The sequence below is a fragment of the Aspergillus pseudotamarii genome (genome assembly GCF_009193445.1).
Source record: "Aspergillus pseudotamarii strain CBS 117625 unplaced genomic scaffold BDV38scaffold_76, whole genome shotgun sequence".
Classification (NCBI taxonomy): domain Eukaryota; kingdom Fungi; phylum Ascomycota; class Eurotiomycetes; order Eurotiales; family Aspergillaceae; genus Aspergillus; species Aspergillus pseudotamarii.
In genome coordinates, this window is record NW_022475090.1 from 104732 (window position 1) to 131136 (window position 26405).

The 26405-nt window shown below is 50.2% G+C and overlaps 8 protein-coding genes across 8 annotated transcripts; 3 read left to right on the top strand and 5 right to left on the bottom strand.

Annotated features, from left to right (window-relative positions):
• Positions 1–194: 194 nt before the first annotated feature.
• Positions 195–1609, bottom strand: BDV38DRAFT_296612 (uncharacterized protein; the record flags this gene model as incomplete). Its single annotated transcript, XM_032062968.1, has 1 exon — positions 195–1609. One exon carries the CDS (start codon positions 1607–1609, stop codon positions 224–226), a length of 1386 nt encoding a protein of 461 aa, XP_031908878.1. The 3' UTR covers positions 195–223.
• Positions 1610–4894: 3285 nt separating this feature from the next.
• BDV38DRAFT_296614 (uncharacterized protein) lies at positions 4895–6015 on the top strand (the record flags this gene model as incomplete). The annotated part of the gene is made up of 4 exons (XM_032062969.1): positions 4895–5129; positions 5214–5248; positions 5325–5600; positions 5651–6015. Exons 1-4 carry the CDS (start codon positions 5107–5109, stop codon positions 6013–6015), a joined length of 699 nt encoding a protein of 232 aa, XP_031908879.1. The 5' UTR covers positions 4895–5106.
• A 2794-nt stretch (positions 6016–8809) lies between these two features.
• Positions 8810–10378, top strand: BDV38DRAFT_260296 (uncharacterized protein). The gene has a single exon (XM_032055895.1). It carries the CDS (start codon positions 8917–8919, stop codon positions 10330–10332), a length of 1416 nt encoding a protein of 471 aa, XP_031908880.1. The 5' UTR covers positions 8810–8916; the 3' UTR covers positions 10333–10378.
• BDV38DRAFT_260298 (uncharacterized protein) lies at positions 10379–12651 on the bottom strand. The gene is made up of 5 exons (XM_032055896.1): positions 11815–12651; positions 11651–11754; positions 11471–11596; positions 11320–11409; positions 10379–11266 (listed from the first exon to the last, which is right to left on the bottom strand). The coding sequence occupies exons 1-5, from the start codon at positions 12289–12291 to the stop codon at positions 10492–10494; spliced, it is 1572 nt and encodes a 523-aa protein (XP_031908881.1). The 5' UTR covers positions 12292–12651; the 3' UTR covers positions 10379–10491.
• Positions 12652–14134: 1483 nt separating this feature from the next.
• BDV38DRAFT_296616 (MCT family MFS transporter) lies at positions 14135–15789 on the bottom strand (the record flags this gene model as incomplete). The annotated part of the gene is made up of 4 exons (XM_032062970.1): positions 14135–15132; positions 15183–15357; positions 15421–15527; positions 15585–15789. 4 exons carry the CDS (start codon positions 15787–15789, stop codon positions 14291–14293), a joined length of 1329 nt encoding a protein of 442 aa, XP_031908882.1. The 3' UTR covers positions 14135–14290.
• A 596-nt stretch (positions 15790–16385) lies between these two features.
• On the bottom strand, positions 16386–20397 carry BDV38DRAFT_296619 (cytochrome P450; the record flags this gene model as incomplete). Its single annotated transcript, XM_032062971.1, has 5 exons — positions 20220–20397; positions 20058–20158; positions 18731–19912; positions 17524–18139; positions 16386–17471 (listed from the first exon to the last, which is right to left on the bottom strand). The coding sequence occupies exons 1-5, from the start codon at positions 20388–20390 to the stop codon at positions 16386–16388; spliced, it is 3156 nt and encodes a 1051-aa protein (XP_031908883.1). The 5' UTR covers positions 20391–20397.
• A 583-nt stretch (positions 20398–20980) lies between these two features.
• BDV38DRAFT_287417 (uncharacterized protein) lies at positions 20981–24046 on the top strand (the record flags this gene model as incomplete). Its single annotated transcript, XM_032060861.1, has 1 exon — positions 20981–24046. One exon carries the CDS (start codon positions 20981–20983, stop codon positions 24044–24046), a length of 3066 nt encoding a protein of 1021 aa, XP_031908884.1.
• Positions 24047–24560: 514 nt separating this feature from the next.
• Positions 24561–25985, bottom strand: BDV38DRAFT_260308 (uncharacterized protein; the record flags this gene model as incomplete). Its single annotated transcript, XM_032055897.1, has 2 exons — positions 25305–25985; positions 24561–25204 (listed from the first exon to the last, which is right to left on the bottom strand). Coding segments are annotated over exons 1-2 (892 nt in total), but the record flags the coding sequence as incomplete, so codon positions are not given.
• Between the last annotated feature and the right edge of the window lie 420 nt (positions 25986–26405).

A 26405-nucleotide genomic window follows, 5' to 3' on the forward strand; every position in this document is an offset into this window, starting at 1 on the left:
CATTGAGCAGCTCTGCGAAGCACAGCTACCAGTTGATATTACTTCTATAGCTACGATTTAGCAGAGTATATATACAAACAGATAGAACATTAGTATATACGTCGCAGGAGTTGCGATTAGAAGTCAATGTTCTGTGTTTTTTATTCTTAGTCATGACATTACACATATTCGTATATACTGGAGTCCCGTCCAGCCAGCATTCTACAAGATCTTTACAAACACATCATGAAACAGAGACGACTGGGAAAATCTCACCCGTCAAGGTCCCAGAGCACCATCCCTCCAATGGTAAGATCCAAGTCTCTGGCGTGAGACCTGGCGCTTGAGTGACTATCCCGAACGGTCCCGTACCCTTGTCTACCTGCATGGGCGTACCATTGCATACCTGCTGATCAAACAAGGGTGGGAAAACGGTCAGCTGCCCGCATGATGTTCGCCGCGTGTAGACCCCAGAAAGAACGATCAACGCAACGGCGGCTGCAATGAAGACCAGCGTATAAGCCCGGTACCACCATGTACGAAGGCATGGGATGACGGTCGTTGTGTCCCGGCCGCGCTGGATGAGGTAAATGACGAAGAGAATGATAGAAACCAGATTGAACACAATATACATGAAAATAAGAAGCCAAAGAACGGCTGAGGACGTTGCGTGCGTCAGCATCTCACTCGCCCCATTGTACGGGATCATATAGCACACAGATATAGCCAGGATGACACATAAGAGGCCAAGATAGCAGCAACGCACGATCACAACAACCGCCAGAGTGGGAAGATGGAGTCCCTTAGGACGAGTATAAACATCGGGCGACTGATCACAGACAGCCATCGAGCTCCTGGGTAGCAGTGATGCATTTGAGGACGTCGCATTTTTGGTGTCAGGGCCGGTAGGAACAGCAGCATAGGAAGCGCCATCCGAAGAAGGAGGATGCGTGATATGCTGCGCCAAAGTCCTGTTACTCTCATACGTTTCGTGCTCCTGGTAGGCATAATCCTCGGTCAACCAGGGGGCAGCGAACAGCCGAAGGAGACCGATAACAGCAAGAGGGTAAAAAATAGTGCTCATAGAGATGGTTGCGTTGTACGGTTGATTGCCAATATTGGCTAACGCTAGCACACCGCGAACCAGAACGACGAGGGCTTGGATACCCTGTAGAGTGATGATGACAGTCTTAATAGAATCTATTGACCAGATTTCCGTGCGGTGATGACGTGGGATGCGCGCGCAGAAGCTTCGGCTCTGCCTCATCATGTCTTCGGAGCCATCGAAGCCGTGTGACGTCCAAAAGAGCGCATTAGTGGCTGCCATGTCCGCTGCATCCCAATGATGTCGGTATCTCACTCGGCGTTCCACAATGGCGAGGTATCGCCATAGGATGGTGGTGGGATTGTATAGGCAAAGCGTGTCGAGCCACGTCGGGGGACTCGGGCATCGTCGTACCACGGTCGGAACACCCGAAAGAACATGGGCAATCAAGGGAGACAAACAGAGCGTCAGGATCGAGAGCCAGTCCTCTAGCCTCAGGGTATTGGTTTTGTCGGCATAATTAAAAGCCTGCAGGAATAGAGGCTGGATTTGTGCGTCCGGAGTGACATTTAGATTCTGAACCATGACTAACGCTAGCTAGTTGTCGGACAATGGGGCAAGGTTATGATCTCAGCATCTCTCTGCCCTATACAGGTAACATAGGAAGGATCAATTGCGTGGCAACCAGGCACACCGTTGTGAGTTGGGCACCTTGTGTCAACATTGGTGTTGGAGGGGTTGGGAATGCAAAGAATGCATGGCATGGAGACAGCATTCCAAAATTTATCCATTCAGCCTCGTAATCGGCAGTCCAAGGGCGGTTTCTGTATGGGATCAGCCATCTATAGGTCATGCTTATTGGCGCGTCGATCACCTCCAAGCCTCTAAACATGATGATCAGATCCACTCCTTTGGGGGCGGAAAGCCTTCATGCACAAATAAAGAAGAGCAGACAGCAGCATCCTCCACATTGGACTGCCCCCAACGGTCCTCTGCTCTCCACTCAAGTCATGATGGGCGTATGTATTATGTATCATGCTTAAGACTCCTTCATCATTTCGGTACTATGAAAGAGCCGCATCCGCCGGCAATTCATCTCTTGGGTACGGCCTTGTCTCACTGCGATCAGAATGTATCTATCATTCTCCATATATATTCCGTAAACGCTGGACAGTCTACGCCGTTTCCATTCCGATATCATGACATCATATAAATATAACATGGTTCTCGGCCGGAGTGAAAACTCGTGAGCACACTTTGGACTTACCGGAATGATATATATCTAGAATTCTAGAAAATATGTTGAGGCTTGAATACTCTTGCTACATTGCATGCGACGAGTTCAGCTTACCGTCTTTGCCACACTCTCTATAATGTACATGACAGACTGATAGCACTCCTGACGTATCGGAAGGGCGAGGGCCCTTATTGAACCACCGCAGGCGTCACAGTTGCCAACCATGTGCTACTTTTCTAGACACACATCATTCTAACATGTTTTAAGTTATTTCTTATATCGCCATGGTTGTATTGTTAGTTCACCATGATGCTAGACCTAGTCGCAACTTCATTAAATCCTGGATCCCCGGCATCTTAGGCTTTGGCAACGTCCCCTGAGCAGCCGTTGCCGTTAGGAAGAGTAGCTATATACTACGGCACAATATTTTCCGTCCGACGCCTATGGGTTTTGGATTTAACTGAGTTTATTTCCGCTTTTCAAGAACCCTCGTGGCCCAGTTTCCCCGGCGAGACAGCATCATTAGTGGGTCCTTCATCAATCATAGCGTCGAGTTGTGTAAAGATAAACCCAAGGGCAACGGCGAAAGGACGGTCGGATTTCGGCGTAATTGCTGACCCGGTTCCAACAGTGAACATTAATGCGGGTCAGAGAACGGAATACTTAACATTGCAAGACCAACCCTGTTCCATGTATTCGGGTTTTTGTAGAGAATTCTTGAGTCGGTGTCGACGGTCGGAAGATTAAGTGGGTTGGGGCTATTCTAGACCACGTGGTTTGGTAGCCAACGTTGAGTCCCAGACTTCTAGCCTTTCCCTCTCCTTTACTCTTCCCTCTCGACTCTTAGTTACCCGTAGATTTATCCTTCGCTAGTTTAGTGGTTCGGTTAGGCGATTGGCAGGTTTCCACTGTTCCCCCACCAAGACCCTTTTTGTCTCAGTTGGGTTTCATCTTCGGCTTGGGTGTTAATCCATCGTACTGCCGATCTTCTAATAAAAAGCAAGTTTTCTAGAAAATCGAGGCTCCTGTTCGGCTTGCAACAGAGATTATGCCAATTTGGTCTCCAGTCAAGGAATAAATCGCTGACCATCTCAGATTTTCCATAAAGATGGTGGCCAAATAGAGTTGTGGGGCGTCTTGCCCTTGGGTCGCCGTTCGTAAAGCTACCTTCTAACCCTAACCTGCACCATGGTTCACATTGCGCTGATTTTATGCCTATGATTCTGAAGTGCTGTCATCAAACGAAAGGACTCCAGCTCACATAGCAACTGCCTGTATAGAGTCTCGAGGCTTCAATCGGATGTCTTGTTCCTGCGCATCATTCACCACAGTAGTGTTGAAACAATTGCACCCACAACGGCATTCTTGAATTCCCCGGACGAGTTTCAACTGCCAGGGTTAAGGTCACCAGCAGGCTCTTGCTAAAGCTTATTCTCAATGTGTTCTGAGACGGGCACTAACAAACTCTGAAGCCCCTGAGAGTCTGAGACCCGTAAAATATTTCCCTCGGCTCCACGCGCAGCCTGATCGTTCCTCGTGGCACGGGCCAAGAAACTGCACCCTGGTAACTCTACACCCCTATTCTCCGTCAAGCAAGTAAAGCTCAATGGATGTATACTCGACTCCTGTGTTCATCGGTGTGCTTTGAATACTTTACGAATGTAGCCTTTTTCAACTACCCGAAGGGGGCACTTGTCAGTTTCCTAGGCATGAGAGGACTTGTCGGACGTTGATAGACCTTGTGTTATATTCCGAAATACGCTAGTCTATCGATCCTGCTTTGCCGTTCCAGACTTTCTCTTTCCCGGCCGAACTACGATACCAGCATGAAGTAGGAGACTATGGCGGATTAGTTGGAGGGATGGTAAATAGAAAATAAAGTTTGTGGCGAGATCCTGCCACGCACAACTGATGCTCATATCGTCTAAAGATTCTCAAGATTCGAACCGTTAGTGGGGCCATCAGCTCTATTAAGGTAAGAGATCGCCGCCCTGTCCGCTCCTATAGGCTATCGAAGGCTCTCTTCAACCGGCGCCATTTTCTAGGCGGAAAAGATATACGAACACACCCACCCACCAGCAATCTTGTTACACCCTGTAACAGTAGTCACTTACTTAAAATATTGGCTAAGGGGCCAGTTGCCTCTGTGAGTTCAACACTTGGGTCAGTGGGCCACGTTATGTAATAGAAGCGAACAGCGTTAACACGCAAGGAAGCTTTCGTTTCGTTCGATTTAAGCAGATAGTTGACACCCTCTCAGTCGATGTGATTCCCTTTCAGACCTATGCATGCTTCAGGGAAGGCACGAAATGAGGCCCTCTGACGGTGCCTCAGTATCTCATGGCTGTTGACCTAGCTGTATCGGTCCCGACGGTTGTTGGGAGTCTCCTCTCTGCTCTTGCGTCGGCTTTTGTTCTCGCTATCTTCACCATTTCACCCAAAAACCATTTTCGGCATTGGCTAATTCTGAATCTGACAATCGCCGGTACAGTACACGATGATTCATAATGCTACGACTGATGATTGGGCTAACACACGAGTTGCACTATCGAATAGATTTCCTCAATGCCACAAACAATACCGTTTCAGGCTTCCTAGTCGTCAGCCGGCGCCATGACATCAAACCCGGACCTGGCTGCCAGCTGAATGGTTGGATTGGCCAATTCTCCGTCCAAGTACGTTTCACCAGCGCCCTCAATAGTGGTCCTCCTTTCTCATCGAGTGTTACACAGGCCATTGACTTTTCGATTCTGGCCATAGCCATGGTCGCATTGTGGATTGTCCAACGGCCAACCATAGTATCAACCTTGAGCTGGAGAGCCAAGGTGATGTTGTGCATTTCCATATGGATTACCCCCTTAGTCACGAGTGAGTGCCCCTTCCTTTGTCCCCTTATTACATGTGTACTCTTTCAGTTTCGCCGGTTTGGCACACATTATTTACTCATAGCAGGTACCACGGCACTCTGTTTGGGTATCGTTGGGCCCGTGAGCGGCAATTGGTGTTGGATCGAGCCGCAATATCTAGGCTTACGGTACGCCCTCGGACATGGATGGCGAATAGCTATTGTGTTCATTACCGCCGTGACGTATATTGTGGTCTTCGTCGTTGTCAAGCGCCGCTACGAGCATTTGAGCCTGTTCCCGAACGGTGATACAACATCTGGCCGTGATAAATCCAGGTCCACAGAAGGAGATCCCGTAGAGCTGTCATCTATAAGGCTGGACACCACAATCACTGTCCAGAGTAGCGACGTGTTTAATAATCAATCCAGCACAGGTGGGGTAGGCGAGTCTCCGTCAAGGGATCATCTCCCATCGCAGGTCCCTTTCTCCGCAGGTAAGCTGAAAGAATCACTTTCATGATGTATTCCTAATACGGCGCTCTAGTGAAAAGCCTGCCGAGTAAATACGACACGACCTCCAATGAGCGCCGCCTCAGGTACGCTGACACCCCAGGAAGGAGAGGGGATTCTACGGAACAACGAGATAAGAAAATCCGATATGCCGAAGTTCGCCGGGTGATGTTGCTGAATGGCTACCCAGCTTTTTATGTACTTCTGTGGATCCCCGGGCTGCTCAATCGGTTGCTCGAATCCCTTGGTCATAAGATGAGGTGGCTGCAGATTCTTCAGGCATCTACGCAGTTTATTGGTCTTGCGAATGCCCTTACTTACTCATATAATGAAGGCTTCCGCCGCCAGATTCGCTCGTTAGTCACCAGACAGAGACGATCGTACCATGAGCAGCTGTAATACCAATGACCACAGGAGGGAGACCGGATTAACGCAGTACATTAATGTCAAATCTTTCATAGAGAAAATGAAATCATACCTCATGACAAGAGGCATGCCGGGTTTGCTCGGCTGTCCAAATGTAAGAGATCACCAACATGCATTAACCTTAATAGATATGTTTTCCTTGTTTGGATTTACTGTTCGATCCCTCCAACACTTCGGCTCGTTTTTGGCTCCACTTTGACATGCATCCCGGGATCATGTCCATCACGCGCCTCAAACTCACGTTTGCCGAGTCTTCACTACCTCCCAGCTATTGGTACATAGCGTTAGTAGCTGTGATGCCTTCCTCGCATCCCCTTTTTCGAGTATAGTTTTAGGCTAAACACAGCTTGGGACCCGTATGATCAGTATATGGTTACCCAGCTACATACGTATGTCAAGGGGTTATACCTCGCCGGAATACTAAGGGACGGTATTGATATAATGCAAATGCCGATTCAATTATACTTCATGATTAGTGGGTATTCAGTGACCAGATATACCGGGCTGCACACGTAGAGGGGAGATGGACCCGCCTAATGGGGTTTCCCCACGAAGCCAGAGGTTCGGATTCTGGTAACCGATCCGCCAGTGCTGTCGAGTAAACCTGCTTTAAGGCTTCCATGGACGGGGCTGTTCGCGTAGGCAGCGACGGTGGTGCTATCAGTTATGGCAACGACATAGTTCACTGATTACGTTCGGTCTTGGTGCCGAACGGAAGGCATGCCCGCACCTTCCGACGGGTGGTTATGTATACCTGAGGCATCCATAGGACAGCTGGACGGAATCCACCGACCCTAAAATCTCGTTCCAGATGATCGACACCTACACACACAAAAACAGACGCACAATCCACAATTGAATTATGTCATTTGAAATCTAACCTGTCTTTGTTCGCTTTCTTAGGAAAGCGGGATCTGACCCTGTCCTAAGGACTGCCTCTTTTGGGTAAACAGGAGCCACGCCATGTACAGCATGCGTCGTCTTAGCTTGTTACGCTCTCTTGGCGCGAAAAGGCGTCTTGAACCAGCGAAACCTAGAGGCATTAACTCCTGAACATGCACAAGGCAATGTTGCACATCACATACATTTTGTGTCATGGCGATACCACGGACGAAGCCTCTAAGATCATATCCCCATGTATTTTTATCCTCTGCTCGACACCCCCTCATATCGGATGTTCGAGATGAACTTGGGCTCGGTTAATTGGGTTTACGGTTTTTTATTTTTAGATTCTGACTCGCTCACCCGCCGCATCTGGGTTAGCAGGGCTGGGGGCCATCAGCCCTCAAGGCATAAAAAGCGTTGGACGAGGCTGGCTGGCAGCTTGGCTGGCCGCGACTAGACTGTCGTAGTCCGTGCTTACGTTATCAATACCACTCGTGCATGAGAACAAGGGGAATAATTGATGAAGTATTATCATGGGAAGTTGAATCCTGGACAGACAGATCATGCCATACAAGCACGAACCTGCAGGACATTCCTTGCCGGTGGTGTCGAGGGCTGACCAAGTGTTATTTTGCACACCCTTGGATAGGGCCAACTTCATTTCGGGGGCCGGAATAAACTTCTGCCTCAGCCCGTTGCCTCGGCTGCCTCGTCCTGTCAGCTCGTGCCTGTCAATGTCACACTTCCGGGAGTTAATGAGAGGCAGACTCCATGTGGCGTACATTTCATGACTCGGTGTGCCATAATGCTTTTTTAAGTTTATATATATGTATACTAGTTATACGCAGCCTCATTATTCAACATGACAACTTGAACCTCCCCTCATATCTGCCGTAGGTAGAAATTTAGCACCATCGGGTAGATCAGCATACACCACCGCGGATATATATTTTTGTATAGACTCCGGCCATATCCGCTAAATCCACCATGATCATCAATTGACTTCAGGTCAGGATGGATCTGGAGCGGTCCGAGTCACAGCTAGAGGTTCATGGATGAGAAGACAGCAAACGAACGAAAATTAACACAATTGGCTAGTGAGGGGTCCGCACGTTCTTATTGGCACGGTTAGAACCCTAGCAAAGTCTTCTAGATGCCAAGCCGATGCCTTATCAGCGAACAGGACTAGTAGCATGTCGATCCCTACGCTTCCACGCTGCTTGCGGTCGATGGAAAGTTCAGACAGGTAGACCTACGGGTGCACGGGGATCCTCATCAATCTAGCGGTAAGAATGAATCTCCTGTTTCTACTGCCCGGGTAGAGCTAATTGCGTGCTAACGTCGATAGACAAGAATGGGAAACGCAATTTGTGTTGAGCTGCAAATTTTTATTAAGGTGCACCGGAATCCCAACGGCCAGAGCGGTACTGGGGTCAGGACGGGTCTTAGTCCATGGCTAGCTGGTTGCATTGCATACGCATGAGTCGTTCGACCATGCCATTCGCCCATGTCAGATTAGATGGAGAAGCCCCCGGTTCGACTGCCTGCGTGGCCTCTTTGTTTCCCTATACTGGCCCCTGTGAGGTCACGAAATGGCTCGCTCTTTCGACCACAGCCATGCGACTGGCATCTGCTATCTGCGCAACTAATACAATTGCTGATTAGGTGACCCACAACCGTTAACCTGCTAACGGCATCTTACGAGTATCAAAAAATGAGGGGTATTTTCTTTGCTAATAAGCATGTCAGACGTCACCCGTAAGCCCCGATAGCAGCACTGATCTTATTTAAGTGTTGTCGTTCTCATGTTTCTTTTTTTTTTTTTTTTTTTTTTTTTTTTTTTTTTTTTTTTTTTTTTTTTTTTTTTTTTTTTTTTTTTTTTGATTCATGTATGCACATATGTCTCTGATCTTGTATATACTTGGGTTTTCACACGCCCGCGGCCCTCAACTGCAACACCATACATAGGCTACATCATCTTGGAACACAATGTCTCCCACCCATTCTAGCAAGCCGAGTATTGCGACATCCGTTGATACATATCTCAGCAATGACACCACAGGGGATTGGAAACGGTATTCCGCCAATGTGGACCTTGAGGCCCAGCAGCCCCCAAGGAAGTGTTTTGCTTCAGTACGGTATCTGCTTCTCACCATCTACCGCCGCTTGTTTACCCTAATATACTGCGCCAATGCGGTCGCATTCGTGGTCGTGATGGTGCAGAGTCGAGAGAAGCTCCTCGCATTTGTCAACGCAGCCGCCGTCAATTTACTGATCTGCGGTCTCGCGCGACATCCCCTGGTGGTAAATGCCATCTTTGTGAGCATATGTCGCATCCCACAGTCGACCCCCCTCATGCTGCGCAAGATGGCCGCAAAGGCGTATCATTACGGCGGCGTCCACAGTGGATGTGGTGTGGCATCTTTCTTGTGGTATGTGGGCCTCGTGGCTTTAATATCGCGGGAATATTGGATGTTTCCAGGTTCGGGGACTGTGTCCCTGCCGGTGGTGGTCCTCGCCTATGTATTACTCGCGGATTTGATGGCGATCATCGTGGTTGCCCACCCCACATTCCGGACCAAGCTCCATGATTATTTCGAGCTGACGCACCGATTCGGTGCATGGCTGGCGGTCGCACTTTTCCTGACGCTGCTGGTGGTTTTTGCGGACCAGGCCCGTCATGCAGAAGGTGTGAGTCTTGGACAATACTTGATCAAGCTCCCCGCATTCTGGATCGTCCTCGTTATCGTTGCGACGATTGTCCATCCTTGGCTACTGCTTCGTCGAGTGAAAGTGTGGCCCGAATATCTATCACCGCATGCGGCCCGACTCCACCTGGATCATACATCCACGGCATTTGGTAAAGTAATAGCTCTCTCCAAGCATCCACTACGGACTTGGCATAGCTTTGCAACCTTTCCAGATCCCGATGGCAAAAGCTTTTCGTGCATAGTATCGAAGGCAGGTGACTGGACAACGCGATGCATTGATCAGCAGCCAACCTACCTCTGGAAACGTGGAACACTGATGTATGGCTTTATCCATGTGATGAGAGTTTTCCGCAGGGTGGTCATTATCACTACAGGGTCTGGAATAGGGCCATGTCTCTCCTGGTTGAGTGAGAAGGATCGCCCACCGCTGCGAGTCCTCTGGCAGACACGCAACCCGAGCCGCACGTATGGCTCAGACGTCCTCAACCTCGTGCGTCAGCTGGACCCTAACCCGCTGATCATCGATACCAACAGCAGCGGGCGAGTGGATATGGTCCCAATGGCGCGGGAGCTCATCCGGGAATTCGATGCGGAAGCTGTCTGCGTCATTAGCAACCCGGTGCTCACGAAAAAGGTCGTATTTGAACTCGAGGCCAGTGGGGTGCCCGCCTTTGGGCCCATCTTTGACTCGTGATACTTAGGCTAGTCGCGGAAGAGGAAGAGCGATGTAATCCCTATTGTGTCTACTTTGAGTGTGCAAAGAAATCCTCATTTGTACCTAATAGTAAATTACCATAGACCCCCGAACCAGAACCCCAAACCAGAAACCATGCCGGAACTGCTGTATATTTACTCAAAATTTGATGGACAAATCGTCGCTCGAAGAATCAATAAATTTAGGCCAGGTATTAGTGAACACCAGAGCGAGGATGGACTTCTGGGCCTCATCAAAAGCAGAAATCCCAAAGTCTGGGGGAACCACAACTGAGTCGGGAACCCGGGATTTGATATGCATGATGCTCTGGCTCACGTACGGATTTTCATCCAGACACAGAGCCCGAGTGTCTTCTTCCATGTGTGTTGCGGCGCCTCTTGACATACGCCGACCGGAACTTTGCACTGCCTCCCCAAACATTTTCGTTAAATCCGAGTAGATCCGCGATTCGACATTGATCGGGAATTCCGCCATTTTCAAATTGACGCAGGCGCTATAGATCTCCACCGCAATCTTGAAGAAATGAAGCCGGTGATATTGAGGATCGCGGTTCCAATCGTATTCGGGATTCGAGGCATTGATCCTGGCCCAGGTGGCCTTCCAGTCGCGCACGTAATTCAAGAAGATGATGTTCTCGCCGCTGAATTCCTTGGCCGCAGCGAAATGGAGCAGGGCATGGGAGTCCTCCGATAGACATTTCTCCAATGCCTTGATAGAGTACAGCTCAGGCATGCGGCTGGAGCCAGCCTGCGATCTCGACGTCCCCGAATCCGACTCGCTATCAGTACTCTTCTTCTCGTTCCAGGCTCGAATCTCTCCGAGAATGCGATCTCGCTGCTTTCGGGAAACGATAAGCTCGTAGCATGGAAAGAAGATTGTAACGCCCTCCATCGCCATAATACCCGGAGCAAACCTGCAAATCTTGTCAGTTTGGGCTGCTTGCATTCATAAATGGAGCTTCCGTACCAAAGGGCTGGTACCCAGTACCGATTAACGGTTGCCCAAGCCTCGGAAGTCAAATTCAGGGCTATGAACCACAGCGGCGAACCCGGTAAACTGCGAAGACGTCAGCATCAAGGGGTGGGAAGGGTGCCATAATTGGTTGTCCAGCACTCACGCGGCGATAACGCAGAGTGTGATTTGAAGCCTCCAGTGATGTATATCACGAATGTTGCGGATCTTCCAAAGAACGCACGGTGCAAATATCCAAGACCAGAACAACTGCCACAGAATCGAGGGAATCCTAGAGATTTGTTAGAAGACGTAGACCACGCTACAATCCGACAGGGAGTCTTGCCATTCAGGACCTCGCCGACACTCCGCAAGGCTGCCTTGTTGGGAGAAGCTGCCAAAGCCGTGGAACTTTCGAGAGGCGAGATAGATAGAGAGCGACAGGCATAACTAAAGTTGAGATGGTTCAGATGAGCCTTGACGAGCAAGGGAGACGTGCGATTAACTTACTTGGACTCCCATTCCCACGGCAATGGCCACTTCCGTTCGGTGGACCAAGTTCATTTGCTTCCATTGACGCCAGTATTGACTGGGATATTTCGAACCAGTGCTGTAGCTGGCTCTCTGCGGTTGGTGTGCGTTATGGAGCATCTTCTCTTGAATACCGGAGACGCTCAGAAGTTGCATGCTGTTGGCTTGGAACAGAGCGATTCCCAGCGGCAGGTAAACACTCATGATCCAGTACTCCACACCGCAGGGGTAATCACCGGCCATCGTGTAAGCCAACATGCAAAGAATCCAGTAGATATGAAGACATGATACCGCGCTCAGGGCGAGAGGTAGGTTCCGAATGCGAATGCACTGCTCCTGGCGATTGACGACGAGGAAGACCGAGCCGACGAGAAGGGCGACCGTCCACACGATGGCCACGGATACATAGAATTTGCCTAAACTATCGAAGATTCCGCCGGGGAAGGTGGAAGCCATGCTTGATGGTCACGAAGATCGAAACACGCCATCCAGAAGAAACCGATCGCTCGGGATTCCAAACATCAGAATCGAATCAGGGTAGGCAAAAGGAATGTTATTTAGAGGCAGACTGTTGTGTCTTTCTGCTGTGTCGAGCCACGGAGATCAGCAGTGAAGATCACTGGCTTCCTGTGATCCTCCGGGGTAAAGTTCACTAGTGTTGCCTATGGCCGAAATAACCCCTGAGCCACTTCCAGCGGCCGACGGACATACGTTTCAGGCCCTAGTTCAATTGGTGCAATCGATTGACCTGACATTCGGAGGGGGTGTGTCAAAAGCATAAATGAATTCTGCACTTTACCAGTGCCACTATCCTATCATGCTTCTTACGTACAGAAGAACTAGGCGTATTTTTCGGGAGAGGGAAGCTATGCAGACGCCATTCTATCCTGACCATTTGTCTGACTCGTCCAGTCTGCATTGATGCACGGATCGTCCATCCAAGTTAAGTTTTGACCTTGGTGGAGCCATTTTAACGACGGCCCGTACCAGTCCGGCCGCCCAGGCCAATCGGGAGCGCAGACACGGGGGTCAGCTGTCACAGCTAAGCCCTAGTTGCAGATGAATTACATTAGAAAGGTTACATGGCGAGATTATCTTCTGATACTTCACAAGAAACCTGGTGGGTCACCTCTGGTACTTTTTGGTTGCCTCGTCGGTGCCATGCAGGAAGCGCTATGAATGACTATTGGCTACAGAGTTCATTTTCCATCATCCTGAACCCATGATTGTCATGATTTTCTTCATCTGCGAGCGTTTCCAATCAACTGTCTGCAGGCAAGAACGTAGAATACAAGCGCAGAATATCAATGGAATAAAATAGCAAAGTATTAAGTGGGAGGTAATGGCAGTGGACTGTGCTGATTTGCGACCGGACTTCTTTCGCAACCTGACGCATCAGACGCCATTCGCCAATCTCGGGAGGCGCCAGGAAGAGAACCCTTGCTTGACCTTGACGTGTTCCAACTGTCCTTAATTTACTTTTTTTTTTTTTAATTTCTTTTTCTTTTTTTTCCTTTCCTTTTTCTGTTCGTTTGAGTTTCTTTCTTTCCTCTTTCTCATTTGAGAAAAACAAATCATACGATGGTCTCCAGAGATTACTAGTCCACTCTGTTGACAAAGTATGTGACTCAAGTAGTTTGGCTATTGATAGATGTTAGTAAAATTGCAAAGATTCTTCATTCTAGGAAGTTAGTTTTGTGGAAACGGTTGATCCTTCTTCGCCACGCGAGCAAGGGGATCCCCATGGCGATATTTGCTTGGGCCGCGTTACTCCGTAAATTCCTACAAGCTTCGAGGTGCGCGGCAAGGGCTTGAAACTATTCGTTTGGCAGGATGCGCCTGAAGAAACTTTGTATTCTACCCCTTTTCTATCAGTTGATCAAGATTTATGATGTCTCCAAAGTTAGTGCCAGTCGGACCGGCGATTTTACTCTGGATGCGGACTCTTGTCGCGAGTGAGGCCACGCTCTTAGGCTGTACCACGGAGTTCTGATCGCAAAGAGATTGCACGACTTGTACCATGTGGGAGGATGTTCGTGGATGACGACTATCAAATAGTAGTGTGATAGAGAGTAGGTGGCTTCGACATCGCATGGCCCCAAGTAACCCCACGCTCGTCGATATGATACGCTTAATTCACCCATCCCTGTCCTCGTCTACCTTTTGGCAACGGTATCACAACATTATCCGTGCCTGTATGTGCTTTTTTGTATGTAGCTATAGCATTTTCGTGCAAACATAGGATTATGGTATGGAGGTTGGATGACCAAGTTGTCTATTAACACAAGCGCCAATAACAGAGAAGACTGAGCAAAAGAACGCGTCGGGGAGGGGGGAAGCGCCTGGAACTGCTGGAGGAAGGAAGCTTTCCAAGCAGAAAATGTGGGTCAGGATACAGTTTAAACTAGAGGGTTCTTTTGAATTTTAACAGCCTCATTCACAGTTCGAGGCTAATCTAATATTTTACCACCAATTTCAGACCCGTCCCCACTAACCGCGCGGTCATGATAAATGCCGTGCCTCCAAGTAGCATCACACCTGAGAAGATCTTCATATGAGTATAGTCTCCACCAGCGTGTTGCAGGATAGCTCCGGCAATTGGACTTGTCGTCAGCCCACCGACCGACGCAAACAAGAATAGCAGACCAGTTCGATATCCAACCTCCTTTAACGGTGAGATCTGAGCGATCAGCGCGGGCGAAAGACTAACATACGCTCCAGATGCAAACCCAAAGAGGGTTGCAAACACAATGATAGGCGCATTGGAGGTAGCAGGGATCCAAAGAGCGAGTACTAGCACGCCGGCAACGATACACATGACTATGAAGATGTTGTACCTCCCGTATCGATCGGACATGAATCCAGCTCCGAGGCGGCCAAAGAGGCTGGCCGCGTTCAACATGGGAACCAAGTATGACGCGAGATCTGCACTCATACCGCTTGCGACCGCCTGGACAATGATATAGTTGATCGGGATAAAGACGCCATAGGTAAGTAGCATGTATCCCAGGAGGGTAATGATGAACACGGGCTCCTTGAATGGTTGGAGCAACTGCACACTAGAAGGTTTTGGCCCTTGCTGTGCGGGACGCCGTGCCTTGACAGTGACGATGGCGATCCCGAGCAGGAACAAGATCATGAACGCGGAAATTCGCATGCTCCAGCCAAAGCCAACTTTGGCGATGAGGCGGTCGACCATGATGGGGAATATCACCCCACCCACGCTGGAGCCTGTCGAGAGAGTCGCAAAAGCGATGCCCCTTTTGCGATTAAACCAGGCGCTTACGGCGCTTAGGGCTACTTTGGTGAGTTTCCACAGAGAATCGACCCAGGGGAAAGGATATTACCTGGTTGAAATATAGCGGCCGCGCCGATGGCGCTGCAGATTCCTTGCGACAGCAAGAGTTGGTAGTATTGGTTTGATATTGACGCCATCATTAGACCGAAGACATGGAAAAATGTCCCTCCAATAATCAGATATCGAGCACCGAATGTGTCGTACAGCTTTCCAACAATAGGGCCCTTGGGTGATTGGTAAATATGCAGTCTACAAGACCTACACGGCTTCAAGACGTGGTGACATACCATGGCAAACATGAAGAAGATTTGCAAGGATGGAATCCAGGAGATGGTGCTGGAAGAGAGCTGCTTCAGCAGGTGAGATTCATAATAATTCTGAAATATCCCGACACCTGGTATACAGTTAGTCTACTTTTTAAGATATTTCACGACCGTGGATAGACACTCACTATTGACCCATCCAAAGCTGCAGAATGATGTGCACCACGCACCTACCACCACCAACCACGCAGTCAACCCCCCATCAGGAGGTGCATCGGGCTGGTCTCCAGGTGACAAAGATTTCTCCCTATCCAGCGATGTTGATATGCCCCCCTCGTCACCCCGTGGCGGAAGGGCTTCGCGATCTTGGGAATCGGCACGGCTTAGATCCATGTTAGTTGGGCAATGTGTGTTAACCAGGTGGATGGATGATATGCCCATTCATGATACTCCAGTTATACAAGTAAATATATAGGGATGACCTTTGGGCGTATTGTTTATCGTGGTCATGGCATTGAAGTCATCTCGGCTTCGGGATTCCTTGGCGTTCAGCTCGGCTCGGCGACAGAGGGACATCGAGCCGACGCTTCGAGAGTCCAAGTGGCGATTTTCAGTAGGGTTCATCTACGGCTGGCCCACTGGGCATCAGGGATGATAGGACCTCCTGTGTACGTTACCTATGCGTGGTCATATTTGTGCCATTGTGAAATAAGTTTCCATAGTACTACCGGAGGTTCACCTATGAAGTCGAGAGGGTAGAAGCTCAGATGATTCTGGCAATTTCTCTGTCGACCACTCTACGGATGCTTAATCTCTAGGAGGTGGCAGCTGCTATATCTATACTAACCATACATTGATAAAAATATCCCCTTACGGTGTGTTGGGAAGGGTATTGATGTCGAGTCCTACTACTTCAAATGCAAAATATAGACCAAAGTATGAACTCAGTGAAATTGTCGTTGAAACCAGCAGTTAGAGGCATATTAAATCTATGGCTCAAAGTGATACATGCCCAAATTCTCCGAAAGATTAATCCACTCCGTCAACGAACTTGGATCTAGCGGAGGAGCCAAGAGATCCCCGAATCCATCTGCTGAACCGTCCAAGCTCTGCCGCGAATGCTGTTCAGCCGTCCGTGACTCTAAGGCACGTCTATCAGACTGGCCATTGTCCTGTGTCGGCGAAGGCACCGTGACGGTACCTCTCCGCTGTGCTGCCCTTTCCCGTAGGTGCTGTAGCACCTTCCACGTCGGTCCTGGATTAGGGCGGGTTGTGTCGCTTTCAGTTACATTGAAGACGAGATCGACAATATTCCATACGCGGGCAACGTGGGGCCCAGTGGGTTGCGCGCACAAGTGCCATAGAACATACATCAAGCAATGGAACTGATTGTAGCTCGCGAATAACCAGCGGTACCCACGTAGAAGGTCGTCTGTTTGGAGCTCCATACTTTGCTCTAAGCAGGAACATGCTGATATCAGTGTTTGCTCTGCCGTCGAGGAAACTTCCTCCTGCGAGTGTTCATTATTAAGGCCCAGTTGGTAAACGAAAAACTCAAACTTGGAAAGGAGAGAGCGCGTGGACAACCAGGCAGCCTTCTGGATGGGGATGTTCGTATCGCAATGGCACAGGTATGTAGTTTGCAGGTAGCTTGTCAGTTCCTGCACAGTTTGGAGACGCTGGACATTGTCTGTATGACCCACGGTACTGTGGTATACCTTTTGGAATGCGATGGCTATTTCCGATGTGAGGAGAAAGAGGCTCATTTCAGTCCATCTCCCGCGTGGCGCCGGTAGGATTCGAAGCTCGGGCGATAGGTCACTGTCATTGACGTGCAGGGGAAGATGAGTATCCGATCGACCGCCAAAGCCATGTACCGCGAGACCGTGGTCCTCGGCAGCCCGATAGTCCAGCACTAGAATCTGCCACCAAAGGCGCCGGCGGACTTCGGCGTCAAAAGGAGAGAGGTTGAAATGCGTCCCGTCACGGTGGAGACCTATGGACTGGGCAGCACGGATGAGGGCCCCGTTGATGATCCACCCAGATCGACTTGTACGGTGTGCACGGAGGCAAGTCTCGTAACAGAAGTCAGCACGATCGGGCAGTGATGGGAAAGGCGAACCTCACGATGTAGATGGCCAGGGCCTGCAACGACAACATGGATGGCGCGTCCAGACAGGCCGCATCAATCAGAACCTTCTCAATGCGGGCTTGGAAATCCAGTAAGCAGGATCGCCTATCGCGACCAAGGAGGTTCGCCGCGTCAACCTCCGACAGGCTGGTCACGGCAGCAAAGTAAATAGCAAACAGCAGAGCCCTACGGTCGTCCGATCCGTCGCCATTCATGGTCGAATATACCAGCGGCTCCACTGTTGGTAGATGAAGGATCTTGACTACAGGGTCCACATTGTTGCGATATATCTGCCATAGCTGTGCGGACTGCCAGCGCGAAAGGTCCAACTCGTTACTGGAATTCACAGGGTGTCTGGAACTTGCCAAAAGGCCTTCCGGTCGCAAACCGGAGGTGACTTCATCCGTATCCTGTGGGGTACCTATCACCTTGTACAGCGCCTTTTCCCTGTCCAGGATTTGTGACAGGAATGTCTCATTGATGTAGCGAGTCGAGGCACCATCCGGAACAAGAAGCTCCTGGGGGCGATTGGGAGACTGCGCGGGTTCGGGCAGCAAGGACGCAGATGTAACTCGGGCGTTCGGAGTGTCCGAGCCCTGTAGGGGACCAGCACTGTTTGTCAAAACCGCCAGACTCCGTTCTAGCTGCGCAATCCGATCGGTAATGGTGACCTTTTGGACCCTCCGAGGCCGATGAGAGTTGGCGTCGGTGGCGGGGTAGCGACACGAAGCACCGAGCCGCACGCAAGCCGTGCACGGTAGCGTCTTGCTACAGCGGACTTTGCGTTGATGACACTGGGTGCATGATCGCTCCATATTCCTGAAGGGAAAGTATGTACAAAAATAAGAGATGCCGCGGGGGCAACGGAAAATTGCTGAACGTAGTAGTGGTCCTGCTCGGTGGCTCGGGCATGCCAAGGCACCGACGTGCAGGAACACCGGCTTTAGGGTTATCAGATACGAGAGTGATAGATTAACATGCAGTGCAGGATCATCCAAGGCCGTTTTCTGGCTATAAATTACATAATGGAAACTCCTTGATCGATGTCACCCTACGCGGAAATCTCATCCTCAATCCCAGTCATGATTCCACTCTGGGTAGCAAGGTACATTTTCTGTCTCACTCGTAGTCTACGGGCTGTACATACGGGATAGAAGCAATGTCTTGAAGAATCACCACACTCGTCATATCCGTCGGACGCACTTCACCTGTAAATCTGGATGCGTGATCCAACATTCAGGGTCCTGGGTCCAATTCCCTTCCTCCAGCATCTGCAATTCATAATGCTTGACCAAGTACAGAAGGATGGCCCGTATCACCACGTCTGCGGTGTAGCGTCCAATACACTGGCGAGGGCCAAATCCAAACCGCCAGAAGTGGTACCGTAGATCCGTGTTCGAACTGGTTAGGAACCTCTCCGGTCGATATGTGTCATTATCGGGTGCCCAGAATTCATTGCGCACGTTCAATCCCCATGTATCGACTACATAGTTGGTTCCAGCAGGGATGCGATACCCACCTACCACACGATCTGTGGGGGCGGATTGTGGGATGGTAAACGGTAGAGCTGGACGGAGCCGGGAGGACTCTAACACACATGCTGCAAGAAAGGTTCCATTACGAGAGATATACCCTTCTTCCTCGGGAGGTGTCAAGGTGGATACTTCTTCGTACAGCCGTGCTTGGCAGGCCGGATTGGCAGCTAAGAAGACTAGATTCCAGGACAGACCGCCGGTTGTCACGTCGAGGTTGGCATACAGAGTCTCGTCCATCGTTTGGGCTACCTGCTCCTCCGTGAGAAAACCCTTGTGGACGGCATCGTACATTTGAACAACCATCGCCGACGGGTGTTTCTCCCGGGCACGCTCGTATGCGGCGCGATTGAAGTCCCGCCACTGAGAGCGAAATTGTCGCAACTGACGGTTGGCTTCTGTGGGGAAGAAGCGGGAGAAATTAAACCGGGCGAGGCCACCGAAAAGAACGAATTTCATAAGATTCTCCCGGGCCGGTGCGAGGGCATCGAGCTCGGATTTCATGCCTGGCGTAAGGGAGCCATAGTTTGCCTCCGCCACGATAAAAAACGGAAGCATCTTCAGGTCTTGAACGGGGTGTACCCGGCCTTCCCGGAGATTTCCGTTTGTCTCGAGATCATGGAAATGAGCTTGAACATGTTCTTGAATTCGACCAATGGATCTGACAGCTGTTGGGTGCATGAAGGGGGGTGCCGCGATCCCCTTCAAAAGCTTCCAACGCTGACCCGCCATGAGCCCCAAGCACTGACCTAGGATACGGCTCATGAAGTAGCCGGAATCACTGTTCGTGGCTTTCGTATGTTTGTCTGAATCTTTGAAGATGCCATGAAGTTGGTCGGGTCTTGTCAATACCCTAGTTGTCTGTCAGTCGAATGGTCATTTCGACCCGGATGGCACGAAGGCATACGAACACTTCAGGGGTCATTCCCGCCCAAATGCGGTAGACGTCGCCGTATTTCCTTTGCCACTCTTCACTCCGAGTTCTCCCCTGTACGTACTTCTCTACATCGCCTTGCCCATTCGGCCACACATAAGACGGCCCTGGAATGGTCCGACCGGTCTCTGTATGCTGAATCGGATTCCTTAACTGCAAATAAATCTATGCCTCAACCGTATCAGTTGAGCCATCTGTAGAGTAGGCATAGGGTGGTGTTACATACGTTGAAGACCCAAGAGATGACTCTAGAAGTAGCAATTAACGATCTGGGGAAGAGCAGTGTTGCGATGCAGAGACTGGCCACAGCTAAGATACCAACGAGAAAGAAGTATAAGATTCCCGGCCTCGTGAACCCATCCAGGAAGGGAAAGCCCAAGTCTGGCATGGCTAGCATGGTTGCAGTACAATATAGGGCCTTGGTATAGTGATATCTCCCCTAACCCATGAAGTGCAAAGCCGACAGTTCGTGGTCTCTTGAGTCTATATAGTAGTATCATATGGACATCCGAGTGCATGTAGAGCTGGGATAGGACATAATTGGGTGGTTATGGACTGTAGTGGTATTGGCGCATATGGATGCCTAGCCTGAGAAAAGCCTCATCCGAAAATAGGCTTGCTGACATGACATGACATGACATGACGTGACTCTTAAATAAAGTTACAAAACGCGAGATCCTTTTACAGTGAATCCTGGTTGTTAGCTTGCCAGGGGAGTAATGAGATTGGCTCGAACTGTGTACGATGGATAGGGCTGAGGACCCACAACAGGATTTGGTGAAGAACGAATGCTGAGGGTAGCCGAGAGGTTTGTGGAGGGAAGGAAAGCGATTCAGGAATACCAGACAAATGAGGCCAAAGTAAAGTTGTAGTAAGTATATATTCAGGTCAAAAGCCCAAGGAATGGTATATAGCTAAGTCCATCACAATCATTCGACCTGATCGTATCTTCTGTTTGACTCTGCTCTCCAACAACCCGCCCTCACAATGTCGACCTTTTCGAATATCTCGTCACTTGGCCTTGAGGCATGCTACCGGCATCATGTTGGCACTTCTCCCAATGCTACTGCGGTAGTGGATGGAGACCAATCCATGACATATCGAGAGCTCGACACCCGTATCAATCATCTGGCCTCAATTCTAGCTCGGGAGAACATTGAAAATGAGGAGCCAATTGGTATTCTCGTGCCGATGGGCATTGCACATGTCGTAGCCCAAGCGGCTGTGCTGCGCTTGGGAGGATCTTGTGTACCCATGGATCTGTCATTCCCCGACCAGCGCATTAATGACCTTCTACGTGCGTTGAAAACACGCATTGTCCTCACTGTTCAGAGCGAGAAGGCTCGCTTTGCGGAGTTTCAGACCATACTGGTGGATTCCAGGTACGCCAACGTGCACCAAAATGGATACCATGATGACAGGGTCGCTGCTATCGACACCGGTTGCGATCACCGGACTCATATCCTGCACACGTCAGGGACAACAGGCCTGCCCAAACCGGTGGAGATCATGTCGAAGGGGATCACGCGAATGGCCTTCAACACGCAGTGTGTTGAGTTCAAAAGCACGGATCGCGTCGCTCAAATTTCCGCGCCCAGTTTTGATGCCGCCCTGTTTGAGATATGGACCACTCTTGCTCGAGGGGCCGCAATTGTTCTTCTTCCAAAGAACGTCGTGATCGACCCTGTCGCCCTCCATGACAGCATACGCAAATACCGCATCACCTCCATCTTGGTCACCACTGCACTGTTGAACCATGTTGTGTCCGCTATTCCTAATGCGTTTGAGGACCTGGATTATGTGCTCACTGGCGGTGAGGCAGCGAATCCCAGTGTCATGCAAGTGATATTGGAGAATGGTCCCCCGAAGAAGCTTGTCCACGCCTACGGTCCAACCGAGTGCACGATTATCACAACGTACCACCTCACGACTTTGGAGGAGGTTCGCCGGGGCCAGACGCCTATCGGGAAGCCATTGGACAATACCACTGTATACATCCTCGATGATAACCTCCAACCTGTCAAGCCAGGCATTGTCGGTGAACTCTATATCGGTGGTGATGCAGTTGCCCGCGGTTACCTGGGGCGCCCAGAGGCAAATGCCAAGAGCTTCGTAGCAGTATCCCATTTATCGAAGGACGGCTCACACGTTCGCCTCTACCGATCAGGGGATCTAGTTCGCATGCTTGACACCGGCGCCATCGAGTTTGTGGCTCGTGCGGACAACATGGTGAAGATCCGTGGATTCCGCATCGAACCAGCGGAGATCGAGGGGGCACTCCTGAAGAGCGAGATGGTCCAGGGTGCACTTGTGTTACCCGTCCATCGTCCAGGAAAAGAGACATATATTGTGGCCTTTGTCATTCCCAAGAATCATGGTGAATTTTCTCTAGAGCAGCTGGACGAGTATCTGCGGCGGCGGCTACCAGCATACATGATGCCTCGGTTGGAGGCTGTCACATCCCTACCCTTGACGGTCCATGGCAAGATCGACCGTGTGGCGGTCATGAACAAGCACATGGAAGAAACGAAGAAGGCCGAGCAGCAGGTTCTTATATCCTCCAACGCCAAAGATGCCGGAGACAGTTTAAGATGGTTGCGCACACTGTGGACATCCGTGCTCGGCATTAGCAATATTGACAACGATAGCAATTTCTTTCATCTGGGAGGGAGCTCACTTCAGGCCGCCGCGTTGCTGGTCCACGTGCGTCGGCGCTTCGGCCTGACGTTGACTATGCAGCAAATCTACGACTGTCCCACCCTTCTTGGCCTCGCCAGCGTGATTGATGCTGGTCATGCTAGAAGCAAAGTGGACCACTCCCGGCTCGGCATCTTCATCGCCGACTCTCAGTTAGCGAAGGACATCCCTGTTCTGTCCAAAGACGCTCCGGATTGGCGAAGCCCCTCGGAAGGTAGGGTGTTCTTGACCGGAGCAACCGGGTTCCTTGGAACGTATCTCCTGCGTGAGTTGATCGACCGCCCGGATGTCAAAAGCGTCCAGTGCCTGGTTCGTGCTTCGGACGCGCATTCTGCCCGGACACGACTTCTCGGAGCCCTGGACAAATACGGGCTGGGATGGGGGCACAATCTGGATAAGGTAACAGCTATTGCAGGAGACCTGGGCAAGGATTTGTTCGGACTGTCCGAAACTGAATTCCATGAATTAGCCCTTTGGAGTAGCGTGATCTTCCACATCGGCGCACATGTGAACTACGTCCAGCCGTACGAGAAGCATCGTAACACTAATGTTTATGGAACTTTGAGCTGCATCAAGCTTGCGACGACTGGACGCACCAAGGCTCTTCATTATACATCGACAGCCGCCGTCACAGGACCAGTGTCGCACTTCACAGGTGCAAACAACATCCTAGAGGACGTCGACCTCGGTGAGTTCCAGGGTTGGCTGCCCTATGATATCGGCTACACACAGAGCAAGTGGGTCTCGGAGCAATTGATTCACTCCATGATCGCCAAGGGCCTGCCGGCGATTGTATTCCGGCCGGGCTTTATCATGGGGGACAGTGTTCGCGGCAAGGGGAACTGTGATGACTTCATGTGCCGGGTGTTTATCGGCTCTATCAAGTTGGGGTGTCGTCCCATTCTCCCGAACCAAAGCAAGATCATGATTCCTGTTGATTTTATCACGACGGCGCTCCTGCATATCACCTCGAACCCCAACAACTTCGGGCGGACTTTTCACCTGGTGCCACAAACGCCCGAGGAGGACACGGACATTGAAACCTCGTGGGACATGCTGAAGGACCTAGGGTATGACCTGAAGCCGGTGGAGTACAAAGATTGGTTGGAGATCCTATCGAAGGACAAGGACCTGCTTACCAATCCATTGTTGCCTATGTTACCGGTGCTGCAGGAGCCAGTGCGGAAGCATCTGACGCGATGGGAGCTTTACGAAGACATGGCCACTTACGATGTGACAAATACCAGACAGGCGCTAGCGGATTGTGGAAAACTAAAATCTGGCATTGGGCTGGACGATCTACGTCGACATGCTGAGGACTGGGTCGCTCGTGGACTGGTGCCTTCAAGGAAATAGTATCCTCCAATAGAGTACATGTTATGATGAACTCTAGTGATAATTCTCTTTTTCTAGATTAAATATACTCTGTTTGGAGAAGGAGAATCGCATATTTACAGAATGACTCACGTCACAATACCCACTAGGTAGTGAAGGAAAGAGAATTGGGGAGGTAGGCGAAGACTATCCTCTCATATACGTTCGAAAGCCTCTGCCGTCTCGCGGCCTAGTCCATGGCAGCGTAGATGAGAAAAGTGAGGTCTCCATTACGATGACAAGTGGGAGTATATATAAACGCCTCAGATTTCAGCGGGGCATTATCTATTCCTGGCGTTGTGATGTTTTGCTACCTATCCGTACATTTATGAAACGAAGAGGACACAATGGAATGCCATGTAAACGCGGCCTCGATAAACTGTAATCATATTCCTTCTACCTGAATTCATCAGAAAGGCAACATAGGTTGCGACCTCACAAATGGGAAGCGTTTGAAGTACCATCAGCCATCCTTCAGCCACTTGATCTTCGTCATCCGCAGTGCGAGAGGCCATGTTCCATCAGGCTAGGGGCTGGTCTTCAAAGAAGACTAAACATCTCAATTCCACGCTCTCACGGGCTTCTTTCACATGCCGGGTTCTCGGATCCACGAAGGCTGTATGAGGCGTTCTTCTAGCTGTCCGGCCATCCTTTCTCGAATCGTAACATTTGATCAATAGCACTTCATCAGGCTTCATATCCGACATGTAATACCATTTCTGGCCGGGTGCATACTTGCCATAAAGCATACCGAAACCACGACCCTTTGTCGCCGCATCATAGTCTTTATTGTCTTGCTTACCAGGAACTCTTCCATAGATTTCAAGGAGATCCTCATCTTGGAAGGAACGGGCATCCGATACAGCCAACGGGTCCCGGGGAACCACTTTCAGCGGGCGCCATATATTGACGATGGCCCATCGAGTCTTTAACAACCGCTCCGCTTCCAGCGCCGTCACGTTGTCCTTCAGGACTTCGAAAGCCCCGGACTCTGACTGATCCACATGGACATGCCGCGCGGGTACCATTACACTTGTCGCTTTCGTATCCGGGTCAGCCGAGTCAGCCATTGCTTCTACCTTTTCGTAGGGAGCAGTGCGGGCGATGTGCGAAAACACGTGGGCACGGGTCGCACCGGTTCTATACGTTCGAGGTGAGTCGGAGTATTGTGGTTATATAGGAAAAGCTGCACATGAAATGGGGAAGGGGCAATGGACAACGACAAGAAGGCCATGCTTACATGTTCTTCAGAATATTCTCTGCTTCGGGGTACATATGCTTCTTCACGGAAGCTTCCTCAAAGGACGCGACATGCTGGCTGACATGCTTGATGAACTGAAAACCATGGATGTCCAGGGCGAATATTCCCTCTTGGCCACGCACATCCTGGATCGACACGGGTCGACTATCAATGGGTCGGCGATATGCACCAACCGTGCCGAGTATCAGCTCCCTTTGGACAGGGCCTTGGGCGGGCCAATAGTTCAAAGAGGTTTGAACTTCCTGATGGGAGCGCATAACTTCAATAGGCCTGTAAGCTTAGGGAAAATAATTGCAGTGTCTAGGGTCGACACAATCTCGCGGGTAAAGGCTTTAAATTGGTAGTGATAACAGATGAATCGTCCTGTTTGCACGCCGGCTTTCCTTAACGATGCCAGTGCGACCCTTTTCAATGTTTGGTGGAGTCATCCGTGCAGGCCTCTGACAACCCAAATCAATGGGGACTTGCAAGCCGATAGTTTCACCGTGTTAGTACGACTGATGATGACCGTGCACCGAGACACCGAGCTTGTTGCCAGTTGCTTTGTAGATGTAACGTTCAAGGATCAGATGCAAGAATACGAGATGGGGTATCCAGGTTCAGGGTGATGCGGCACTGATCTTCGCTCCGACGTTGCTGAGCGATTGGTCCAGAGCGAAATATACCTCCTAATGACCATATCATTCTTCTCTCAGAATTCATATTCATGCTTGATCATCGGTGGCGTCAGATGATAGTCTTGACTGTGGATTGTGTTGCACGGGCATGGGGGCATGACGTGCAGGAGGTCGATCATCAGATAAGTCTTCTTGGCGTGGTCCATGGCGTCAATGGCTATTGCTTGTGTAGGGACGATGATCGGCTGAAACGGATGTTTGTTCAATCACGCTGTCAATTGCGAGTCTCTCTCCACCCCGGAGATGACTTTCACCTTGACAATTCATAGCATGTTCTTCGTCAAACAGAGGAATTTGCTTTCCTAACTTGATGAGCAACATCATAAACGACCGAGTGTAAGCCCTGTAGTTTCTATATCAGGCTGAACATGTGTTGCATTGACTATGTATTTTGCAAAGACCA